This window comes from Bos taurus, chromosome 6 (assembly GCF_002263795.3).
Source record: "Bos taurus isolate L1 Dominette 01449 registration number 42190680 breed Hereford chromosome 6, ARS-UCD2.0, whole genome shotgun sequence".
Classification (NCBI taxonomy): domain Eukaryota; kingdom Metazoa; phylum Chordata; class Mammalia; order Artiodactyla; family Bovidae; genus Bos; species Bos taurus.
In genome coordinates, this window is record NC_037333.1 from 42261562 (window position 1) to 42286784 (window position 25223).

At 40.4% G+C, this 25223-nt stretch overlaps 1 protein-coding gene across 2 annotated transcripts in view; it reads left to right on the forward strand.

Moving 5' to 3' along the window:
• Positions 1-2039: 2039 nt before the first annotated feature.
• GBA3 (glucosylceramidase beta 3) overlaps positions 2040-25223 on the forward strand; it is a 131908-nt gene continuing 108724 nt past the window's right edge. Inside the window, exon 1 of one of the 2 annotated variants that reach the window (XM_059887606.1) lies at positions 2040-2182. In XM_059887606.1, the coding sequence (XP_059743589.1) occupies positions 2125-2182 (58 nt within the window). In that variant the 5' untranslated portion in view covers positions 2040-2124. 2 annotated transcript variants of the gene reach the window in all.

The window sequence follows — 25223 nt, forward strand, 5'->3', positions numbered from 1 at the left end:
TAGATGGTAGAGAATGTCCCTGTGTACCCTTCACCCAGCTTCCCCTATTGTCAGCATCCTCATGACTGTGGCCCACAAGCCGTGTCTGGCACAGTGGATGAGAAGTTCCACATGAGGCAGGCGACTGTGAAATTCCAGAAACAGAAGCTCGGGGGGCAGTGAGAGTGAGCTGAGGCACGAAATGGGTGACATATGAAAGATTAGGACTTGGCTTGTCATCAGACTTCTCAATCGCCACACCAGAAGCTAGAAAACCATAAACCGATGCTTTCAAAATTCTGAGTGAAAATTATCTGTGTCATAAAATTCCAGAGTAGCCAAACTGTGACATTAGAATAAAGATAATTGTACGACTATGGGGTTTCAAAAAAATATGCCTCTTATGCCCTTTGTTGGAGAAGGAAACGGCAACCCATTCCAGTATTCTTGCCTGGAGAATCCCAAAGACAGAGGAGCCTGGAGGGCTGCTGTTTATGGGGTCACACAGAGTTGGACACGACTGAAGTGACTTAGCAGCAGCAGCAGCATGCCCTTTGTATCAGAAAGTTATTCAAGGGCTTGCTTCTCTAAAAAGGGAAAGGAAACAAAGAGGGAGAAATCCTAGAGCTGATGAAGGAGGCTGCAGACCAGGTACATCTGTGGCTGCCTAAGAAATAAACAATGCAGTGTGGAGCAGGAAAACAGAAGTGTCTGAACATAGATTCATAGCCCAGGCAGACTGTTTGGGGATAATTTAGTGACAAGTATACAGGCAGTTAAATATTAAAACCAGACAGTTGATGAACGTAGAGAAAATAAAAAGTTTCACATAAGTGTGGTATGCTACGTGGTTTACTTTGAGCCATACTTGGTCAAATTCATGCAAATAGTGAATATTTATTTAAACAGAAATAGTAATCTAACCACATTGGGGGGAATGCAGAAAGGGGAGAGAAAGAGAACACACACATGCTGGGATCTTCCACCCTTCTATCCAGAAGTCAATAGTTACTATGGAAAATGGAAAAACAAATTAAGAAGCACCAGTATCAGCCTATTGCTTAGACATACATACCTATGCTGAGCAGGCTTCAGTCGTGTAGCCTGAATCCCAGGCTCCTCTATCCATGGGATTCTCCAGGCAAGAATACTGGAGTGGGCTGCCATGCTTCCTCCAGGGGATCATCCATACCCAGGGATTGAACTTGCCTTTCTTATGCCTCCAGCGTTGGCAGGCAGGTTCTTGACCACTAGCGCCACCTGGGAAGCAGCATGAAAATAAAAACCAGCAGAAACAGCTAAGAATAGTTACCTCTAGGGCATGGGGATAAGGAATTGTGAGGAAATGGTCAAGGGAAAGTTCTAGGAGGATTAAAGAAAGAAAGTGAAGTCACTCAGTCATGTCTAACTCTTTGTGACCTTAAGGACTGTAGCCTACCAGGCTCTTCCGTCTATGGAATTTCCCAGGCATGAGTACTGGAATGGGTTGCCATTTCCTTCGCCAGGGCATCTTCTGTACTCGGGGATAGAACTTGGGTCTCCCGCATTGCGGGCAGACGCTTTATCTACTGAGCCACCAGGGAAGCCCAAAGTGAAAGTGAAAGTCGGTCAGTCATGTCTAACTCTTTGTGACCCCATGGACTATGCAGTCGATGGAATTCTCTAGGCCAGAATACTGGAGTGGGTAGCCTTTCCCTTCTCCAGGGGATCTTCCCAACCCAGGGATCAAACCCAGGTCTCTTGCATTGCAGGCAGATTCTTTACCAGCTGAGCCACAAGGGTTTACGTGACTTTTAAAAGCAATGTCCATATATTTCATTAAAAGGGAAAAGATTAGAAGGACGGGTACCCTGCCAAAGCAGGGACTAGGTCTGTGCCCAGGCTGGCCCAACTCTGTTAAGAATCAGGGAGTGTCCAGAGAAGAAACTATAGACACTCCCCCTTAACACAGTGATTTGGCTTCCTATCAAGGCTGTGGCCATTCAAGCAAAGTCGTTTAATCAGGCTCCCTTGTTTGCATATTCGCTCACGATCCGAGACTTCAGTCAGGATGAGAGTTCACTTAGTGTTTGCGCAACTGCGGGACTCTGCCTGAAAGGTGCCTCTCCGTTGCCCGAGTGTCCGGGTCGGCTGTCTCTGAAACATATGGCTTTCCCTGCAGGATTTGGATGGGGGGCAGCCACCTCAGCTTATCAAGTGGAAGGTAGGAGAAACTCCTTGCCCTCTCTAGGGCTGGGCTGGATGCCTTCTCATAGATTCTGTATGTCTGCGGAAGAATGTGGGGATAAGGAGGCAAAAAAAAAAAAAAAAAAAAAAGAAGAAGAAGAAGAAGAAGAAGGGAAAGCACTGTGCCTGCGTGCTAAGTTGCTTCAGTCATGTCCGATTCTGTGCGACCCCATGGACTCTAGCCCGCCAGGCTCCTCTGTCCATGGGGACTCTCCAGGCAAGAATACTGGAGTGGGTTGCTATGTCCTCCTCCAGATGATCTTTCTGACTCAGGAATCGAACCTGCGTCTCGTAGGCCTCCTGCATTGGCAGGCGGGTTCTTACCACTAGCGCCACCTGGGAAGCCCCAGAATAGCACGGAAGAACCCATAATTGTATAAAGGAAACGACCCCTTTTCCCATAGAAGAGGCTCGCTTCCCATGTCCCTTTCCTTAGGCACAAGGGTAGTGGTGGTGACGGGCTGAAGACCCAGCAACAGTTGTATTTTTGGTCAGTGTCAGCTTATCTGAGACATCAGTGTACATTGAACGAGTTGCTTTCATCATTTGTTTCTTGAACACATTGGCCATAACCTCCCTAAAAATAGTTGCTCCTGTTGGTTGGAAAATATTGACTAAGTACCTTCAAAGATTTCAAGAGACATCATTAAGGGATGTTTTTCAGTTGGGAGAGGTGCCCTGTTCTATTTCTATTGAGCACAAGGCGCCCCCCATTTCCTCAGTGGCTGAGAAGTAAAGAGAAGCAACTGTGAGAGGTTAAAGAGGATCCAGAATGAAGTTGGTCTCCATTTGCCTCCATGGAACTGCCAGGTAGAAGCCATCTTCCATGGAGACTCTGTGTTTTGATACACATATGCTCTGCTGGCTCAGATGGTAAAGAATGAGCGTGCAATGTGGGAGACCTGGCTTCGATCCCTGGGTTGGGAAGATCCCCTGGAGGAGGGCATGGCAACTGACTCCACTATTCTTGCCTGAAGAATCCCATGGACAGAGGAGCCTGGCGGGGCTGCAGTGCATGGGGTCGCAAAGAGTAGGACACGACTGAGCAACCAATACTTTCATACTTTCATGCTCTGATACAAGGCGTGCTCAAAAGGTCTGGGAATGTCCAGTTAAGCAAGATCCCACATCACTTTTCTCTCTCTCTCTAGTACCGTCTTCATCTTTTCCCAGATAATCTCCACTTGGTCAGCATGGGTGACTTGACAGGGATGACCCTCTAGGAGTAAAAATGAGAGCTATCACGTTGGCTAGCTTCCTTCTCAGAAGAGAGGTCGGACAGAGCTGAGAGGGGGTTGCAGAGTGCTGGAATGAAGTGAACAGAATCAGGTTCTAGAAGGAGCATAGCATGGAGACTAGGAAATCAGGCTGTGGAGACAGACTCCCTGGACCTGTGGTCTGTCTCTACCTTTTCCTAACTCTGTGTGACTTTGGGCAAGTACTCAACTTCTCTGTGCCTTCTCATGTAAATGGAGATAATGATGGTACCATCAGCCTTATATTGTTGCTGTGAGGTTTAAATACAATTATTTATGTTAAATGCTGAATGATTAGCAAGTGATCCCTGAATGGTACTTACATTTAGATGGGGGTCAGTCACAAAGGGATTACTGAGAATGACTCACTTTAGAACTCTACAGTAAACTTGGCTGAAATGTGCAATCAGTTATCTAAGACAGCACAGTGGGTTTCAGTTCCCAGCTCCAGATACTGCTCTTTCAGGAGCCGGGGGTAAGCATACGGCTTCGTTCTGAGCTTCTCTCTTCACAGGGCTTCCGCATGGCCAGACCTCTTCTGTCTACACCTGGCTTGCTGCTGCCTTACTGTAAGCTCTTTATTTATGATCCCTAGCCCGCTATTATGCTGTTCACTGTCTAATAACAGCTTTCAAAAGGGAAACTGATCTTCCCTTCTCTTTCTGTCAATACACAGATGCCTTTTATATGTCTGCTTTCTTTTCTTTTCATACTGTTAATGGTGACCTGCCTCCTGAGAAACCTGTATGCAGGTCAGGAAGCAACAGTTAGAACTGGACATGGAACAACAGACTGGTTCCAAATAGGAAAACGAGTATGTCAAGGCTGTATATTGTCACCCTGCTTATTTAACTTATATGCAGAGTACATCATGAGAAACGCTGGGCTGGAAGAAGCACAAGCTGGAATCAAGATTGCCGGGAGAAATATCAATAACCTCAGATATATGTTTCAATGCCATTCTCCTGTAAAGTTAAAAAATAAAATAAAAAAAGAATAATTTATTCAAAAAAATAAAATAAAAATACAACAACAAAAAATAACCTCAGATATGCCAATGACACCACCCGTATGGCAGAGAGTGAGAAAGAACTAAAGAGCCTCTTGATGAAAGTGAAAGAGGAGAGTGCAAAAGTTGGCTTAAAGCTCAATGTTCAGAAAACTAAGATCATGGCATCCAGACCCATCACCTCATGGCAAATAGATGGGGAAACAGTGGAAACAGTGGCTGACTTTATTTTTCTGGGCTCCAAAATCACTGCAGATGGTGATTGCAGCCATGAAATTAAAAGACACTTACTCCTTGGAAGGAAAGTTATGACCAACCTAGATAGCATATTAAAAAGCAGAGATATTACTTTGTCAACAAAGGTCCATCTAGTCAAGGCTATGGTTTTTCCAGTAGTCATGTATGGATGTGAGAGTTGGACTATAAAGAAAGCTGAGTGCCGAAGAATTGATGCTTTTGAACTGTGGTGTTGGAGAAGAGTCTTGAGAGTCCCTTGGACTGCAAGGAGATCCAACCAGTCCATCCTAAAAGAGATCAGTTCTGGGTGTTGATTGGAAGGACTGATGTTGAAGCTGAAACTCCAATACTTTGGCCACCTGATGCAAAGAGCTGACTCGTTTGAAAAAGACCCTGATGCTGGGGAAGATTGAGGGCAGGAGGAGAAGGGGACGACAGAGGATGAGATGACTGGCTGGCATCACTGACTCAATGGACATGAGTTTGAGTAAACTCCGGGAGTTGGTGATGGACTGGGAGGCCTGGCGTGCTGCGATTCATGGGGTTGCAAAGAGTCGGGCATGACTGAGTGACTGGACTGAGTGACTGAACTGTCTGACTGACTTTCTTTTCTTACCTATTGTTTTATGCTGGGTTTGAGTCCTAGCTTGAGCACTTGCTAGCTGAGTGACTTTGGACAAATAATTTAAGTCTCAGGTTCCTTATTTGTAAAATTAAGAAAATGGTCATACCCACCCTGTAGCTTTGTTCTGAGAATTAAAGAGGTCTGCATATATGATTGGAGCACAAGAATGCCTGGTGCATAGTATCCACTAAATAAAAATAGCACTACTATACTATTACTACTAGTAATGATGATGAATGTTATTCTTTCTCCTCGTTTGATTCTGTCCTACTACGTCATCTGCTCCATTTACTGGGAATGGTCCTTTCTTCTTTGGACCCTAAATAAGAATACACTCTGTTCTTGCTCATTCTTGTCCAGTTACTGGGAGAGTTACTGTTTAGCTACCCCTTCCACCACTGTAGGGATAACACGTGCAGGATGTCAACACATAGCTTTGTTAGATCAATGTGGCCTGGAATTTAAAAGCTGAAGTCACCTTGTCACTTTCTAATTTTGATAATCTTTGAACTTTTGAGCTTCCCTAGCCTCTGAAAGTTCACAGTTTTTGGAAGTCATGGACATTTAGCAGAACTGAGGACTGAGCAGCAACTGTAAAAAAAAAAAAATCTAGCTTGGTTATTTATTCTAAAACATCATAATGTGTCTTTTTATATTGATTTTCAAAGCACATTGTCTGTGTAGGTATCTTTGTTTTCAGACACCCTCTCCTGAGTCTGGAGAGATAGCTATCATACTCCATGGCCCCCGCCATCCTCTACAGATCCATGCCCACCCCTACACAGAAATAGTGATATTTTGTCTGTTACTTGGAATGAAAGTCAATGTCAGGGTCTTTGTAAGTAGAGTAACCAGAAAGGGCAAAATAGGCCTTTCAGTCACTGGGCTTCCTAACGTACTGTTTGCTTGTGTATTTCACCAGACCTATGGCTCTTCCTTCTTTCTGTCCTTCTCCATGTCTCTTTCACCTTCATGTTGGCCACTTCCTTGGCTATGGTTTTTAAGAAGAGTTTAATGTTTATTAAACATTAACAACATGGAACAACAGACTGGTTCCAAATAGGAAAAGGAGTACATCAAGGCTGTATATTCTTACCCTGCTTATTTAACTTCTATGCATAGTACATCATGAGAAACGCTGGACTGGAAGAAACAAAAGCTGGAATCAAGATTGCCAGGAGAAATATCAATAACCTCAGATATGCAGATGACACCACCCTTATGGCAGAAAGTGAAGAGGAACTCAAAAGCCTCTTGATGAAAGTGAAAGTGGAGAGTGAAAAAGTTGGCTTAAAGCTCAACATTCAGAAAACAAAGATCATGGCATCTGGACGCATCACTTCATGGGAAATAGATGGGGAAACAGTGGAAACAGTGTCAGACTTTATTTTTTGGGGCTCCAAAATCACTGCAGATGGTGACTGCAGCCATGAAATTAAAAGACGCTTACTCCTTGGAAGGAAAGTTATGACCAACCTAGATAGCATATTCAAAAGCAGAGACATTACTTTGCCAACAAAGGTTCGTCTAGTCAAGGCTATGGTTTTTCCTGTGGTCGTGCATGGATGTGAGAGTTGGACTGTGAAGAAGGCTGAGCGCCAAAGAATTGATGCTTTTGAACTGTGGTGTTGGAGAAGAGTCTTGAGAGTCCCTTGGACTGTAAGGAGATCCAACCAGTCCATTCTGAAGGAGATAAGCCCTGTGATTTCTTTGGAAGGAATGATGCTAAAGCTGAAAACTCCAGTACTTTGGCCACCTCATGTGAAGAGTTGACTCATTGGAAAAGACTTGGATGCTGGGAGGGATTGGGAACAGGAGAAGAAGGGGACGGCAGAGGATGAGATGGCTGGACGGCATCACTGACTTGATGGATGTGAGTCTGGGTGAACTCCGGGAGTTGGTGATGGACAGGGAGGCCTGGCGTGCTGCGATTCATGGGGTTGCAAAGAGTCGGACACGACTGAGCGACTGAACTGAACTGAACTGAATGTTTATTATACCAGAGTTGGCTTCATGGTACCTAGAGCTTTTTGGAGAAAAGCATCATATAAATCTAATAAATAAATAATTAACAAGTGATATAAGCAGGAGGAAAATTATGTGTTTTAGGTGAGTTGTAAAGAACACTGTAAAACCTGTAAAAATGTATTTGTTAGACAAAGAGGCAGGGAAGAAAATGAAGATGATCATCATTTGTACAGAAGTGAATCTCATGCAATATTTTAAAGCACAAAACAACCCCCATGATTTTTAACCCTTTATGAAACTCTTTGCCTGTGTTTCTGGCTGCAGGGAACATGAGGCACAAAACAGCAGATAGCTCAGTGCCATTGTTTACTTCCTAGGTAAGCCACGAGGGTCTATGAAAGTAACTTTTAAGACCTGATTCTACAGCTCTTATGAGCTTGTAACTCCCAGTAATTTCAGGGAAGGCTCTAAAGGGGTGAATGTACTCTGCAAAAATCCTATGGGTCCTGAGTAAAGTCTAAAACTACTCCACTAAGGTGTCCTGGTGGAATCCAAGTTTGTGGTTTATAAGGAGGTGAAGCCCTCAGTTTTATGAATATGATTACCAACCCTCCATGATGCCCTGGATATCAGTGTAATGTTTGGACTGTGATTTAACTTGGACTTTGACTTTATGTTGGCAGATATTGAGGCTGGCCTCAAAATTTGGCCTTCTATTTGCCTTGGTGTATCAAAGGTGAACTCCTGTAGTTGAGAAACTTGGGGTTCTTTTGTGCTTACAAAAGTGGGAGAATGAACAAATTCTTTGGTTTTAGGTCCAGTTTTAAGTGATTTTTTTTTTTTTCAATTAATCAATTTTTGGCTGCTCTGGGTCTCACTGCTGTGAGCAGGCTTTCTCTAGTTACAGTGAGCTGAGCGGGGGCTACTCTCTAGTTTGCAGTGCGTGGCCTTTTCATTGCGGTGACTTCTCTTGTTGCAGAGCACGGGCTCTACGGCACAAGCAACACACGGACTCAGCAGTTGCAGCTCTCGGGCTTTGGAGTCGGGGCTCAGTAGTTTCGATGCACCAGCTTAGTTGTTCCCAGGCCTGTGGGATCTTCCCGGGGCAGGAATCAAACCCATGTTTCCTGGAATTCTTAAACACTGGGCCACCAGGGAGGGCCTATAGTGATTCTATCCAGGCTGTTTCTTCTCTGTACCTTTTAAAAACTGAGTTCAACTATACAAACTGAGCTAGATGCCCATTTTTTCTACCTGCTGTAGATGTCAGCAGAGGCCCCATATTTCTTTAGACCACTTCCTGTTTGCTTCCTCCACTCAACCAGTTTTGGCTGTGTATCTGGCTTCCTAATTTCTACTAAACTCCTTGGCGCAAACATTTCAGCTGGGGATTTGATCTTTTGGCTACCCTTGGTAGTCTTCTGGTACAATGTTCACCAAACTGGTCTTCCCTTGGTATGAACCCATCTAAGAAGGGAGTGGAAGCAGACTTAAAAGCATGGACATTTATAAAAAGGAGGAGGAGAGGTAAGAATTTATCCATGAAATTTCTCATACCTTGAAGTTGAGGTGAGAGAAACCACGCTTATTTTTTCCCCCAGTTTAAAATTTGAGATCCACAAAAACTCAGTAGTTGCCCCCATTTTTGATTGTACCATGAAATTATGTAGGTATCATCAAACGAGTATGGGCTTTGGCCGGGATGGTGTTCAGGTATTCATCAGCTGATACACTGACCAATCAGATGCTAACTTACAGTTTTTTACAAAAAATTGGCATAAACTGGACTTGCACCTACATTGACTACTGAGAGGAAATTCCAACCATCAGCCACTGGTATGGGACAGACTACTGGTAGCATCTTCATTGACCATTAAGAGTAAAGGCCAGCTGTCAACAACTGACTTGACTAGCCTGGCACTCACTTAACTAGTCAGAGTGGGTACCAGCTGTAATCAACCACTGAGGCCACAATTTCATGTATTGATTGAATTTTAGCTTTAGGTGTATGAGTGGGACATATGAAGACCATATCAGACTATTTGTGAACTACTGGAGAGTTAATTCTCTTAATTTCTCCAAGCCTCAGATTTTTCACCTGCAAAATCCCATATGCTCATTTCTCTCTCTCTTTTTAAATTAAATTTCATTGGGTAAGATTTGGAGACCTTTTTCTTACATTGTGTGCTTCTCTGAATCTGGGTTGATTTCCCCAACTTTTTCTTTCAGATTACTAATTTGGGCATTAGATTTGTACATTCTATCTTTCAACGTCTCTATGAAGTATTTAATTACAGCAATCATATTTTTAAATTTTAGGAACACATTCTTACTCTTTGATTGTCTAATTTCCAGGAAGTCATGTTTTATTTTTTGGATGTAATCATTCTTTAAATCTTTTTAAGAATGCTAGTTTAAAAATTGTCTTTTTTCCCCTTTTTTGTATCATTTTGAAATCTTTGGGTTATTTGTTTATTTGGGTCCTCATCTTTCATGCTATTTGTCTTTGTCAAGTGGTTGGTGATCCTGGAATACCCATTTATGATTTTGAATGAAAGAATACATTGATAGGAGTAACTGAGTTAGGCTTCCTTTGAAGTTAAGTGGTTTTGTTCAACTGAAACAGTCCTGACCCTGTAAGAAGCAGGATTCTGTGTAAGTGAGTGGGACCCATTAACGGTCAGTCTAGTTATAAAGGACTATGTGTGTGAGGGAAGGAAGCCAACGTTTAGATCTCAATAATGGCCAGATAATGAGGACTTTAAAAAAGAATGTTTTTGTTTGCCTTTTAAAAGTGTTTTTATCAAGTCTTTCTTTTTTATCAGTTTAACTCAGGTATAATTGTCATACAGCACTGTATAAGTTTAAAGGGTACAGCTTAATGACTTGACTTACATATATTGTCAACTGATTACCACAATAAGAAAAAAAAGCTTAAAAGTTTTGATGCAAATTTCTAGGATCTACTCTCTTAGCAATTTTCAAATATGGCATACAACAAAGTTTACTCTAGTCATCATGTTGTACATTACCTTCTCAGTACTAATTTATCTTATAACCAAAAGTTTGTACCTTCTGACCACTTTAATCCAATTTCTCTTTCCCTCACCCCCCATCTCTGGAGGATATGAATCTGATTATTTTTCCTCTATGAGTTTGTTTTTTTCTGTTTCCTTAGATTCCACTGTGAGATCATACCATATTCATCTTTCTCTGCCTGATTGTTCACTTTTGACTTTTGTTTCCCATCTGTACTACCCTTCAAGTTCATATTTAGTTCTAGAGTTTATTCTGCCTTTCTGGACTGTCTCAGTACCCTTGATAGCAATCTTTTCCTGTCACATATCTCACTTTTATTAAGCATATCTTGTAACTTCGAGGTGGGGGGAAGGCAGTACCAACTGCTCTGTTTGAAGGGTGGGTGAGGAACCAGTCAGGCCGGCAGCATGTTAGGTAATCCTTTAGTTAATTACTCTGATGATTGCTCTGAGTCTGTTCTGCTCTCTGCAGTGGCTGACCCGTAGATTCTCTAGGGCAACCCCTCTTAATCCTTACCAGCCGTCGTGTGTGTGTGTCTGTGTGTGTGTGTGTGTCTGTGTGTGTTGTAATCCTTTGCTTTAGTTTCTCAGACAATTCCATTCTAGTTACTTTGTTTTCCACACATTCTTTAGTCAATGTGGCATTCTTTAGGGGCTTTTTTGGTTTTCAGTTATGTCATGGATTTTTTTTTTTAATTGGTTGCCATTTCAGTGGGGTTGTGAGAGGGAGAGGAATTAAATATGTCCATTCCACTCCCCATCTTAAACTGGAAGTCCTTATTAACATGCATTTATAGAACAAAAGTGTCCTATAAACCATACAGCGTTATTCAAAGTTTAGCAAATGAATTCCCCCATCTTCTTCTTACCCTTCTCCTCCTCCTCTCTATCACTAACACATCCAGGCTCTGGAAATTTTCTAGTCTTATGCTTTTTAGGAAGAGGATGAGATAACATGGAATTGATGGCATTTCAGACAATGAGAGAAAGTGAAATATTGAGAGAGGTGAGGAAAGCCATAGTGGAGGATGGGTGCTATGCCCAAGAAGAGTGCCCGCCTCTGGGGTCAGCTGCTCTAAGCCATTTGTACTTTTCATTTTTTCTTACATCCCTTGATTCTGGACACACATTCTCCATGTACCAAGTTTCCTGGTAACAAGTTGGCTTCATGGGCAGTGATGAAAGGTATCCTCTGCCATTGCTGTTGGTACATGTCAGGTATTTGCTGATAACAGTCTGCCTACTTATGTATTCTTTTCTATCAGCAAAGTTCTTGATACCGAATGAATGCTTATCACATATGTTTAGGAAAAAGCATTTTTATCTTTATGATGGAATTACTACAAAATAATTGTAGAGTATTTAAAATATACAAACAAGCAAACAAATAAAAAATCAGCCAGAGAAGTGTCTTCAAATTTTGAGTACGTACTTCAATCTCTTTGTTTACATTCACAGATTTTCATATACTCATCTACTTTTGTTCATCCTAATAGGAACGTTCTATACATGGTTTTGGTTTCTGTAAGATACTTAAAAATATCCTGATAGAGTATAACACATTTGCCTCTTTTTCTCTCCTCTCCTTCTATACACATGAATGTTGCATATAAAGCAAATGTGATATGTATATCTTTTTCAATTATGGTTTCCTCAGGGTATATACCCAATAGTGGGTTTGCCGGATCATATTGTAGTTTTATTCCTAATTTTTTCAGGAATCTCCATATTGTTCTCCACAGTGGCTATATCAATTTGCATTCCCACCAACAGTGCCAGAGGGTAACCTTTTCTCCACACCTTCTTCAGCATTTACTGTTTGTATACTTTTTGATGGTGGCCAATCTGACTGGTGTGAGATGATACCTCATTGTGGTTTTGATGTGCATTTCTCTAATAATGAGTGATGTTGAACATCTTTTCATGTGTTTATGAGCCATCTGCATGTCTTCTTTGGAGGAATGTCTATTTAGGTCTTCTGCCCACTTTTTGATTGGGTTGTTTGTTTTTCTGCTGTTGAACTGCATGAGCTGCTTGTATTGCAGAAACCATCACAATATTGTAATTATCCCCTAATTAAAAATAAAAAGAAACAAAAAAAGAAAACAAAACAAATGTGAGTCAATATGCGTCTTTGAAGCTAAGAGAAAATTTGCTGTATCTCAGTAAATATGCTACATCTCCTGTTTGGAGTAGAGTTCTGTATCGTGTCCTACATATCTGTACATAAATTAATTTGTCACCACCAAATTCATCAGTTAAGCTGGGACATTTGTTTATTTGGATAAATGTGTGCCAGCATCATACTGAAAAAAAGACTGTTCTTTCTTGGGCCTGCCCATCTGGCAGGGGTTGCTTTCCAGGTAAGTTCACTGGTGCAAAGCTTAAGTGATTCTTCAAGAATTATTGGGTCATCACATAGTGTCTGAGACAGAAACATGGGACTCATGCTAGACTGTGCCTCTTACCCTTCTTTATTTATTTTTTTTGTTGTTCTATCTCTTTTAAACCCCCTGGTTACACCCGTCTTCCCCTTTACTGCTTCCTTTCTTTTAGTTCCAGAACTCACCATCTTTTGTCTTAAATTCTTCTTGCCTCCCTCCACTTTCCTCCAATCTCTCTAACACCCTGCTTCTAGCATGGTCTTTTAAAATTCTGACCACTTCATTCCATTTCTTTTTTTTTTAATGATTTTTTTTTTTTTTTTTTGTAAGAGAAGCTAAGTGGTCCTCAGTTTTTAGTTTTTACTTTTTGGTTGCCCTGTGAAGCATATAGGATCTTAATTCCCCAACCAGGGATCAAACCTGAGCCCCCTGCATTGGAAGTGTAGAGTCTTAACCACTGGACCTCCAGGGGAATCCCTCCATTTCTTGAGAGATAGCGTGAGCTCTGAAATCAAACAGACCAAGTTTGGACTCTAACTTCACCTCTTACCAGTTGTGTGATCTTTGGAGACAACTAAGCTTTGTACCTCATTTCCTCATGTGTAAAATGGGAATAGTAGGGATATCTGTCTTGGTTGTTGTAAATATGTTTATGAACATCAGCTGTTTACATTTGCACTGGGCAAACTGCATGTGTTCAATAAAATTTAACAATTATTTAATTGTCTTCTTGCCTTCTATAGAACTATTTCTGAATCCGTGCATGGCATTAAAAAAAACCAAAACTGTTTGTAATTTTACCTCTGACTACATCCCCAGTTTCATCTCTTGTTTCCTTTTCATTTGTATCTTATTCTTTGACCAAAATGAAGCACAAGTAATTCTTTAAATGTGCCATGACCTTCACGTACTGTTGCACGCACTGTTCCCTCTGCTTGAATGCATACCTGACTTCTGGCATGTGCAGAGACCAACAGAGGACAAAGATCCAGGCTTCTTAACTTCCAGCCTGGGTCTCCTTTCCTACTGCAGCATACTGCCTCTTTCGCCTTCATCCTTTATGCTACTCATCTGAGTATATTATGGGAGCTTGGTAGAGACAGTAAGGAGCTGGGAATGGCATATGGCAAAGGAAGCCTCCCAAAGAAGTTTTTAGTACCTATAACAATCTATTGTATTAATTCTTTGGAACGACATGGATAATGTCTTTTTCCCTGAGCATTTGGACATAACTCCATGCTTTTAAGAATTTTTAATATCATGAGAGGGGCTTCTCCAGTGGCTCAGCTGTAAAGAAGCCACCTGCAATGCAGAAGCTGCAGGAGATGCGGGTTCCATCCCTGGGTGGGGAAGATCCCCTGGAGGGGAACATGACAACCCACTCCAGTATTCTTGCCTGGAGGATCCCATGGACAGAAGAGCCTGGTGGGCAACAGTCCAAAGGGTCGCAAAAAGTCAGACATGACTGAAGCAACTTAGCATGCATGCAATATCATGAGAAATATTGATATGGACTGATACGATATTAACATGGCTGTTACACTGAGTGCTGGTGTTTCAGATGGCAAGGGAGCAGTTGCAGCCCTGTTATTTACCTTCTCCTTTGCTGTGTGGGATGCTGCCTTGAGCTGAGCAGATCTGTGTTTTGTTTTGTTTGGTTGTTTTGAGCAGATCTGTATTGGCTTTGGATCTTTCTCAAGGTGCCTGCTCTTCCTTTCATTAGTGTGGATAATCAGAGTTTGATTGTAAAGTATGCCTAGGCCAAGTGCAAGGGCTTTTAAAATTGTCTGCTGTTTTAGATTATCCAGGCCACTGATCCTCCTTCCTTAGCATGGATAATTGAGAGTGGACTGGGCTGAAGAGTGCTAAGCAGAACCAATTGACAAAATAAATGAGATTTTTAAAATCCTTTACATTTTAATAATAGAAAAAAAACCAAGCTAGATTTTCTTCTCCTTTTTTTAATCAAAAAGAGTCTATTTTATATTTTGAAACAGTAAATGTTGATATATTTGGCTTTAAGTTGATTCAAAATAGGAGACTATTTCCTATGATGCACCAGTTTAAAATGTATACTAATCATAATAGGTACTTAATGGAGTTAGGGGAAAAATTGAAAATATAGGCAAGAGTTTGGATGGTTTCATATTCAATGTCAGATTCTCTTATAACCCTGTTTATGTTTCAATGTAGCAAGGAGTGGGTGGGAGTTACTTCAGATTCTGAAAAGCTCTCTCTTGAAAGTGGAGGCTATAATTCTTTGTCCCTAATGAGCAGTAACCATGTGGAGAAAGGCATTTCATGAATGTTTGTGTAAGATTAACAGGATTCTGTTTTCTGGAAATATCTGATCTCATTTGCTTCTCATTTTCATCCTTTCATCTTTCCCCATGCATGTCTGCATGCAGAGAGAAATGTATTTACATGTCGCTTGACTGGGACTTTAGAGGACATGTTCGCAAAGGAATGATGTTGTAAATAGGGATTGGTGTCACTGAATGCCCTTCAGGTGTGTAATGAGATAAATAGATTTTGGGGGTTGACCTGGGAATTTGGAACATAATGTAGGAAGCAATGGTGAGTTTCTGGGCAGGTGACTCATAAAGATGTTTTTTGAAACATGACCCATTTTTATGTTGGGCATTGCCAACCTAAGGCTTAAAGACTCCCATAACACCCATGAATAATCATTTAAATGCAGGCTTTGAGACTTGGGGAAAAAAGTGCATTATTTACTCTAAAGACAATAATCTTCCTTTGGAGTTATTGTAGTCCATCATACAGATGCATACTGGGGGATCTTTGAAAGAGCAACATTTTCTCTTGATGGTCCATTCCTTCATATATCTTACAAATTATTATCCAGGTTTGGGTGGCAGGCTCTGGTTAGGAATGCACAGCAGCCATTCTGCACCAGAGCATAAGAGACTAAGGCTCTTTCACAGAGTGAAATATTACAAAGGGCCTTTGGTCACTGTCTATTGTGTTTGTGTGAAGAGCAAGACATGGGGAGGGAGGTGCTGTATCCTCTCATTCTTTAAAAAAAAAAAACAAAACACAACATGATTATATTTTAATATACAAGCAGGGAGGGAGGTGGGAGGGGGGTTCAGGATGCGGAACACGTGTACACCCATGGTGGATTCATGTTGATGTATGGCAAAACCAATACAATATTGTAAAGTAACTAGCCTCCAATTCAATAAATAAATTTTAAATAAAAAAAATATACAAGCAAAATACAAAACACTATAGTAAATTACTGACAATAAAATACAGTATTTCATTTGCATTGCATGACAAACAGTTAACATCCTTAGCCATAAATGAATTCTTAGAAACTAGTAACAAAGACATTGTTATACCAAGGGGAATAAAAAAAACAAAACAAAACACAACAGAAGACATGAAATAATACAAGTGACTCGTAAGGGTTAAGCATATATAAAAATGACTGAGCTGAACAATAAAAGAAGAAAAGCAATTTCTTTGTAATATCATATTACCAAAGATTAAAAATCTAACATTTGTACAGTTTTAGGAAATATACCCACTTAAACACTAGGGAACAAGATTTATGAAGTCCTACTTATGTAATAGGGGAAAATCTGGTTTGGACCCAAACTATAAATTTTGGATATTCTTAGCCCTAGCAGTTCCAATTCATTGGAATTATTTCAACAAATTAGTTGGCTAAATTTACAATGTACATATAAACCATGTTTACTGCATAGAAAATTTGTAACTAGTATATAGATCTCCCCGCCCACTCCCCCCACCCCCCCCCGACCAATCCTCTGATTCTTTGTGGTGGCAAGAGCCTGTCGAATATAGGCACACAATACACTCTTGTGGCTCAACTGATTAGATGAAGGGGAAACAGAAGAGTTCTCCACATAGAAACTATACAGCTGGGCCAGACATCCTCTAGGGGCATGCTAGTACATGCTGTGTGGCTCAAAGAAAGATCAGCTACAACTATACTAAGCCTACAATATGACTGACTTAGATGATGATTTTTCTCTTGGTTGTAGAGAAATTAGGCAAGAAGATCCCAAAGAGGTCTATCTCCAGGTTGTACTTGGAGGGTTCCTGGGGATGAATTAGTAATTAAAGTAAACTGAATGAATATTTATTTGAATTACGACTGCATAGTTCTTCCTAGATATTTATTTACTGTGGGTACTAGAGTCTGGAGGTTTAAAAGGTCAGTAGAACGATCATCTGAATCCAAGATTCTAGTGAAGTAGAGGCAAACACGTGACTATGACAGCATGTGACAACTCGAAAGCAGAAGAAACAAAATGCTAATGCTTTAGAATGTACCAGCATCACCTGGAGTTCTTGTTTCAAGATTTGGGGGCCTATACCAGATTATTTAATAGTGATATTTATAGATGGGGCCCAGGAATTTATGTTTTTTAAAAATAAATGCTCTGTGTGGTTGTGTTGTGGATGGTTGCTGATAATTCGAGAAATTCTGCCATCGGCTATGTTTTCTGAAGACAGGGTAAATGGTAGGACCTCAAGCCAGAGAGGTAGGTAGGGCCTTGTCATGATGCATATAAGGCTCCAAGCTAGGGAGTTGGTGTCATGATCTTGTGCTCTGGTTCTTGGGACCCACAAAATATTAAGCACAGGAAGTGCTACAGTCAAGTCCATATACTAGAAGAGTTTTGACATCAGAGTGGAGGAGGAGCTGAAGGAAGAAGACGTGGAAGCAAAGGAACAGTTATTCGGCTATTGCAATAGATGAGGAAGATGGTATCAAAGGCCTGAATTTAGGTAGAGGGGAAAAAATGGAGAAAAAACCAGAAAGAGGTATCATTGAGAGAGAACCAAAAGGAAATATTTGTGAACATAATGTAGTGAAAGTCACTCAGTCATGTCCGACTCTTTGTGACCCCATGAGCTATACAGTCCATGGAATTCTCCAGGCCAGAATACTGAGGTGGGTAGCCTTTCCCTTCTCTGGGGATCTTCCCAACCCAGGGATTGAATCCAGGTCTCCCACATTGTAGGTGATTCTTCACAAACTGAGCCACAAGGAAAGCCCAAGAATACTGGAGTGGGTAGCCTATCCCTTCTCCAGCGGATCTTCCTGACCCAGGAATTGAACTGGGGTCTCCTGCATTGCAGGCGGATTCTTTACCAACTGAGCTACCAGGGGAGCCCATGAATATAATGTACGATGTGAAGGAAATAGAAGGAAGACTAAGGTGACTCTTGTGATAACAGTTTAGGTAACTTTCTGGCTGATGATTCTATGAATAGAAATACAATACACTGGAGAAGGAGAGGGATTGGAATTTGCTTGGTAGATATATAATTTGGTAGATTCAATTTGGGGTTGAAATTTCCTTAAGGTATTTAAATGGAAATGTATAGGAAGTGACTGGAAATTCATATCTCCATTTTGGATGGGATTTGCTGGTAGTTATCAGTGTGTAGCTGATAGTTAAGTCATAAAAGAAGAGAATCCTTGAGATAGAGTTATAGAGGGAAACAGAAAATGAGCAGGTTGCAAAGTCTGGATTAAGTGATGTAAAAGAATCAAAAGATTCAAAAGAGCCCACAAGGATGTGGCATTCTTCCAAAAGATGAGAACGATTAGAAAGAACTTGAGGCTTCGTCTAGACGAGTGATTTTATAACAGTTTTTAATGCAGCAGAACTCAGTTTTCAAGGAAAATCTAACTTAGAACTTTAATAAAACAGATCCAGATAGAGCATCTCTGGTTGAAGGGAAGAGAGGGAAAATGTATGCCTATCCACCCAGTGTTCCTTTCTTTACTGCTTCTTCCCCACTTGGCAACTCCAGACTCCTCACCAGGGAACAGGGCCTTTAAAACATCAGTGTGCATTCCTTATTTTAAAGAGGCTGGATGATGGATTACATGATCGTTGTCATGAAACTCATTTGAAACTCATTTGTGACTGAGGGAGAACATGATGTGATAAAGCCCACAAGAAACAAAGCAGCAAAAGGCAGCATGGAACTTGGAGCCTGCCCAACAGTGAAGACAACGCAGGGTTTTAAGGAACAGATGAGGGTGTGTGTGTGTGTGTGTGTGAACATTCTAAGTTCTAACATTCCAGGAAGGAGTTGCAAAGGTGGTAGATTTGTGAGTCCATGAAGACATTCAGGGATTCAGTTTCTTGCCCATTTAAGAGGCAGAGCTAAAGGTTTGTGCTGGGTTGGAGAAACAAAGAGAGTCTTTCCAGTTTCTACGAAATTGAGGCAGTTGTCATGGACATTGCATTGCAATTATAGTCCAGACTCCATCCAAATTCTGGTAGAAGTGGAACTTTAATGGTAAGATGAACTACAGAGTCAGTGAGGGGTAGCAGTGGCTTTCCTTTATGTAAGAGGGTCTTTGGGAGAGACAATCTAGTTGGGCAGTGAATTCTTGAAAATTTGTCAGAGTGAAATCTTGATGACTTGTCTTAAAATTCTATTTGCAAGACAAGTGTGCTTTCCTTATTAAAATGCATATCTATTTAAGAAGACCCTTTTGGAAGGTTACTGATGAAACACCACTTTATGCTGCCAACTGGCATACAGTAGAAACTATTTATAGCAACTGTAATCATTCTTTCACATGCAAACTCCAGAATACTCAGTATGAAGGGAGTTATTTTGAGGTATTAGTGGAAATCTGCCAAGACTGAAGACTGACCCAGTGATTCCTAGGAGACCTTGAGGAAATTCAATTAGGTTATGAGTCAAAGGAACCTCAAATTATTCCAGGTGGCATCTACCGCCATTGGAAAGTTCTGTTCTGGAATTGGCAACCTGCAACAAGTTCCAGGCTGGTCTCTCTTCTTAGTAAGACATTTATGGGATATAAATCCTCTTAAGTACATTTTATTGTACCAACTGTTTTCTTTAGAAAAAGCCTATCGGTTTGTTATTTAAAGTGGTCTATTTAATAGTGTCAATAAATTCTGAAGTTGGTGACTGGGTATTGTTATTTTGGATGTTCTAACAGTCTTGGTTGTCTAAATTACTTGATTTTGGCTTGTTTGCTTGACCTTAGTTTTCATAACTTGGGGAAAATGCCTCCACCGCACAGAGTTGATACAGTGGTTCTACATATATGTGGTACAAATATGGAAAATATGTGAATATGTTAACAGTATTTGAATAATTGGATCAGGTCTATGTAACCCAGTGAAACAGATGAACAGTGAAAATTTTAGGCTAATCAGAAAGTTCAAGTGGAAATTCAATTTCTTATTAAAAAAATGTAACTTCTTACATTTATTATTTTGAGTATAATTATAACTGTGTAATAACTATCCAGAAGAGGACTGGAAGATTATACTGTAAAATTTTAATACAGAGAAGTAATATAATGTAGTAGTTACTGGAAACAGTGCTTCTATACTCCACTAGCTTAGGAAAAACAAGAGTTCAAATTTAATTTTCTTAAGAAATGTGGTCTTTGTTATTTAACCTTTTTAAGACTTACTTCCCTCAGGTGAATAATATCTATGTTTTGGAGGTTATTGGGAGTAGTACATGAAATAATTTAGGCAATTTCTTGGGCACAGGACCTGATATTTTTAAAATGGCGCACTAAATGTTGATAATTGTCATCATCATCTTCACTACCATCGTGACTACCACCACCATCATCACCATCATCATTATCATCACCATCAGATGATGGGTTAGTCTGGGTCCTCCAAGAAGCAGATGCCAGGATGGTACTGAACATGCAAGAAATTGATTAGGGGAAATGCCCATGAGAGAAACTGGAGTGGGAGCCCAGAGAGTCTGGGATGCAGGAGTGAAGGAGTAAGGGAAGAAAGAAAGGAAGATTGTGTGATCACTTAAACATAAATGCAGTTCAAAGAAAGTTCACCAGGATCTTTGGGAGTCCTAGATCCAAAGTCGCCTGTCAGAAGATTCCCGCATCTTCTGTGCACACGTGCTAAGTCACTTTAGTTGTGTCCAACTCTTTGCGACCCTTTGGACTGTAGCCAGACAGGCTCCTCTGTCCATGGGGATTCTCCAGGTGAGAATACTGGAGTGGGTTGCCATGCCCTCCTCCAGGGGATCTTCCTAACCCAGGGATGGAACTTGTGTCTCCTGCATTGCAGGTGGATTCTTTACCTCTGAGCATCCAGGGACGCCCTCCCACATCTTCTAAATCCAGGATTTTTGTTATAGCCTTTCCATGCTCATCACTGGCTGGGACCAACCTGGGGAAGAGTGCCTCAGTGCCAATTCCAGCACAGATGATGGATTTCAGAGCTCAGTCCTCAGTCACATATACTCCCTGAAGTTAGGGGTTTGTAAAATGTGTTCTTATGGCAGTCACAGTGGTGATTGATTAAAAAGAAATTTTCCCACTTTTGGGGTATTTTATTTTTAATATTTAGCATGCATTACTTAACATTTGGGAGAAGAAGTAAAAAAGAATTTAAATTATTTCCTTTTGCTCGGGTAACCTGAACTCTGAGATTTGCCCAGATCTCACAGTAATTCCCACCTTTTTACTTCGCTTGACTATTTTGGTACAGTTATGTTATTACTTCAACTGGATCTTTGCAGGAAAAGTTTTATTTTTGTGCTCCAACTTTATTTCTGTTTAGAAAACTGATTTGATTAAAGAGTTAAAGTTTAAGTGTTTGTAACAGGATTCAATTAAAATAGGTCATTCTTGGGGCTCTGAAAATGGTAACTGGCCTTGGGCAAATTGGAAGAAAAGTTATAAAATTCACTTGGATGCATCACAACATTTAACATCTTTAAGGAGGATGTTTTTGCCTAATATATTCAATTTAGAAATATTTAGTGTAGGTCATCAGCTTAAGCATCTAAAAAATGTGTTGTTTTTTTTTTTCCTTTTAGTTATAGGTAGGAACACGATACCTGGACTGTATAAAATAAACAATTTCTGGTGGGACCTTGAAGAAAGTCAATTAGTTTCTGTGACTTTACCAGTAGGTTAAAAAGGAGATTGTAATATTGGTGAATAATGTGCTTAGAGATGTTTGCATAAAAGATGCTTTGTCATTGTAAAGTATTATTGAATATTTATGCTCTACCAGACTGAGCCAAATGGCCCAGAGGAAAAAACAGTCAGATTTATGTAAACCTTGTTCAGTGTCCCAGATACTTCAGGATGGGTGCTCTATATATGAATGAATAAGTAAATGGTATAAACATTATTTTAAATTTTGAAAGTACATCAATATTATCTGGGGTGTTAGCCAATGTGCCTGACCTTTGACATTGAAATGAAATGTCTGTCTCCAGGTAACTATTTCAATCTCATAAATATTTTTAAAGCCAGAGGAATTGACAGCAAGTAATGTTTTCTTAGAATTTTGTGTCTGCAAATAAAGGTAAATTATATCTTTACCTAAAACCTACAAGAAATGATTGTCTCTCACCCACAGAGTTGCTCTGAGAATTCCCAGACTGAAATTGCATATCTTATACTTCTTTTCTTCCTTTCTTTTAAAAAGTGTTGTACTCACTGTCTGCACTGTAGATTTCTATCACTTTATTGTGATAAATTTGAGCCTCAAAGAAATAATAAAAAAAAAAATTAGCCGTAAACACTGCCCAAGGACTTAATGGATCTTACTGAGCTACGCAATGCAGATGTATTGGGACATAAATAGGTAATAGGAGATAAGAGGCACAGAAGCAATTTGTTTGGATTGGGTCACTGCTTAATCCAAATGGGTTCAGCACAAGAATTCATGAAACGTGACAGTGGGCCAAAAGGAACTTGCTGTGACATTTCAGACTCCCCTGCCTTTCCTAATTAACCATTTCAAGTATAACAAAACTTAGATCACATAAAGATTTAGTAAGACTCACCAGTACCAAGTATAGACCTGTCTGTGGGGGATGAATGGTTTTACTCATCTCAGGCAATGGACTATAACTCAATCACACCTCAAGCTGGGCTTTTAATTTCTATGATACATTGACTCTGAACAGCATTTTTCTAAAAGACAGAAACCATAGCAGAGTTAGCTTATGACATAGTCTGTCATTGAATGCATCTGAATATATTGCATGGATCTAAATATACCTTTGCAAGTTTAATGAGATATTTGAAAACATAAAAATCACCTGTAGAAAGAGCTTCCTAGGATGGGAATGATAATAATAATAATAGATGCCTTTTTAAAATAACTGTTATTTGTCACCATGCCAGACATTTTGCACATTTCCTATATAATCAATCGCTTTTTAAAGATCTTTGTCCTCACAGATTCAAAGAAATTGAATTGTCCAGGGTAAATTATTATGTGGGAATTTGATAATTTTTTTTAAAAAATGTAGACAAAAAATAATAAACCCATGTTCCTATTTAGACAGGTTGTCAGGAATTCTTGCCTCATGTATTTGTGGGCTTGGTATTCTTTAGATGATACTATCTGGATGTGATCTACCTCTCTTTGGGTTAAGCTCTCCAAGTCTACGTACCCCCAGCTCTTCTCTCTTCTCCTGGGAAACGGGAACTAGGATTGAAACCCCAGAGTCATGTCCTAGTATGTACAGCATTGTACGATTCATAAATATTTGTTAATATGGTGAAAAAAGATGCAGCTGACTCTGAAGCTTGTGACTTTTTTTCACTAGTTAAAAAAGGATACCTATAGCCCATTTTCATGAATGCCAGGTTTATATAGGTATTCTTAAAACATAAATCAAAATGGAATTCATTGAAATAAGACATTTGAATTTAACTGACAAGCAGAATTGATTTACCTGGCCCAATTCATGGAATAGATTTAAGGAGCCCATTATTTTGATTAGTTATGTTGTACAATGAAACCCTTTAATTCACGGTTGATAAGAAAATAATGAAAATCAAATGAGTGTTTGTACAATTCTTGGGTTGATTTGCTTCTGGAATTCAGCCAGAATTCCAAGGAGTGGAGGCATCTTGGGGTATTTTATGTCTCCCTTGATGTCACTAGGAAACCACGGATAAAGACACAGTGCTTTTTGTAAGTTTCATGCATCAGAGGCAGGTAAGAGTTAAAGGGTTTATTTAAGTCTTGCAAAGGGTGTTTCTTCTGGGCAACAGTGGTTTGAATGTAGGGCACTTTTTGCATTTTAAGCACTGTCTGATCCCTTGTCCCATAGTTATATAATAAGAGAACTTTATTACTTTTAAAGGGAAACAGAAAAAGGGCCACTGGAAAAAAAATGCTTGCTTCTAGGGGAACAGCTTTTATAGTGCATTGTGTCCAGGAGCCATTCAGCTCTGTAGTTGTCAAGGAGGGCAGGAAGTCAAGGTGGGTTCCTAAAAGGACTGGTCACTCTGAGATCTTTTCTTAGGAGAGAGTGTAGCCTGGAGTCTTGGGTATAAATACTGTGTATCAACAGCAACAGGAAACACTGCCTCCCAACAAGTTTAAATGCCTCGACTCCCATAACGCATCCAAGACATTTTCTCAACAGCGTTGTCAAATAGGAAGACCCAGGTGTTAGTATCATTCTTACTTTGGTTTAAAAAACTGGGCCTAGAGAGGCAAAGAAAGGTTGAATGAATTCTCTAAGGTCACAAAGATAGCAAGGTGTTGGTGTTGTTTAGTTACTTCAGTCATGTTCAACTCTGTGTGCCCCATGGACTGTAGCCCGCCAGGCTCCCCTGTCCATGGGATTCTCCAGGCCAGAATACTGGAGTGGGTTGCCATTTCCTTCTCCAGGGCATCTTCCCGATCCAGGGATCGAACCCGAATCTCTTTCTTGGCAGGCAGATTCTGTACCACTGAGCCAACTGGGGTGAGGTGTAGAGATGAATTAATATATAGAAAATATGAATTGAAAAGCCATTGAATGTAGCCAGAGCACAGTCTTGGATGAGTTTATGCTGGCTTACAGTTTTAGTTTCCCTCAGTGCCAGCTCTCTGATTGTCTCCAAATCCTTAAACTCAAGGAAACCTCAGATTCTTCATGTCTAAAAGGGGTAGAACCAGAAGGTAGAGAGGACGTGCTGGGGCTCAGGACACGTTCTCACTCTCCCAAAACATGGCAGCTTGGAAACTGAAGCAGTTTGAGAAATGGGCAGAAAAAAGAAGGTCTCTCTGATCATCTGCCCCTGAAACAGCTCATAAATGCTTCATGTGAGAGGTGCTCTCCCCATACGTGGAGGAAGGGAACACCCTTATCTCAGAAGACAGAGGGACACTGAGAAGAATCTGAATAAGCAGACCTTGCTAAGTTTCCCTCAACTTAGCACATATCCATTGACCTATTTTATTCCTTCACAACTGTCTACTCTTCATTGATCCATCATAAAAAAGACCATTTCGTCTGGTCTTCATTTCCTTATGGTGGCTCCCATGTCATGTCAGAGTTAAATCAGATAAATTTGTATGCTTTTCTCCTGTTAATCTGTCTTTGTCAGTTTAATTTTCAGGCCCAGCCAGGGAACCTTAGAGGGTCAAGGAAGATTTTTTCCCTTCCCTACACATGTAAAGTGCTTAGCAGAGTGCCTACCCCCTGTGAGGTCTTAAT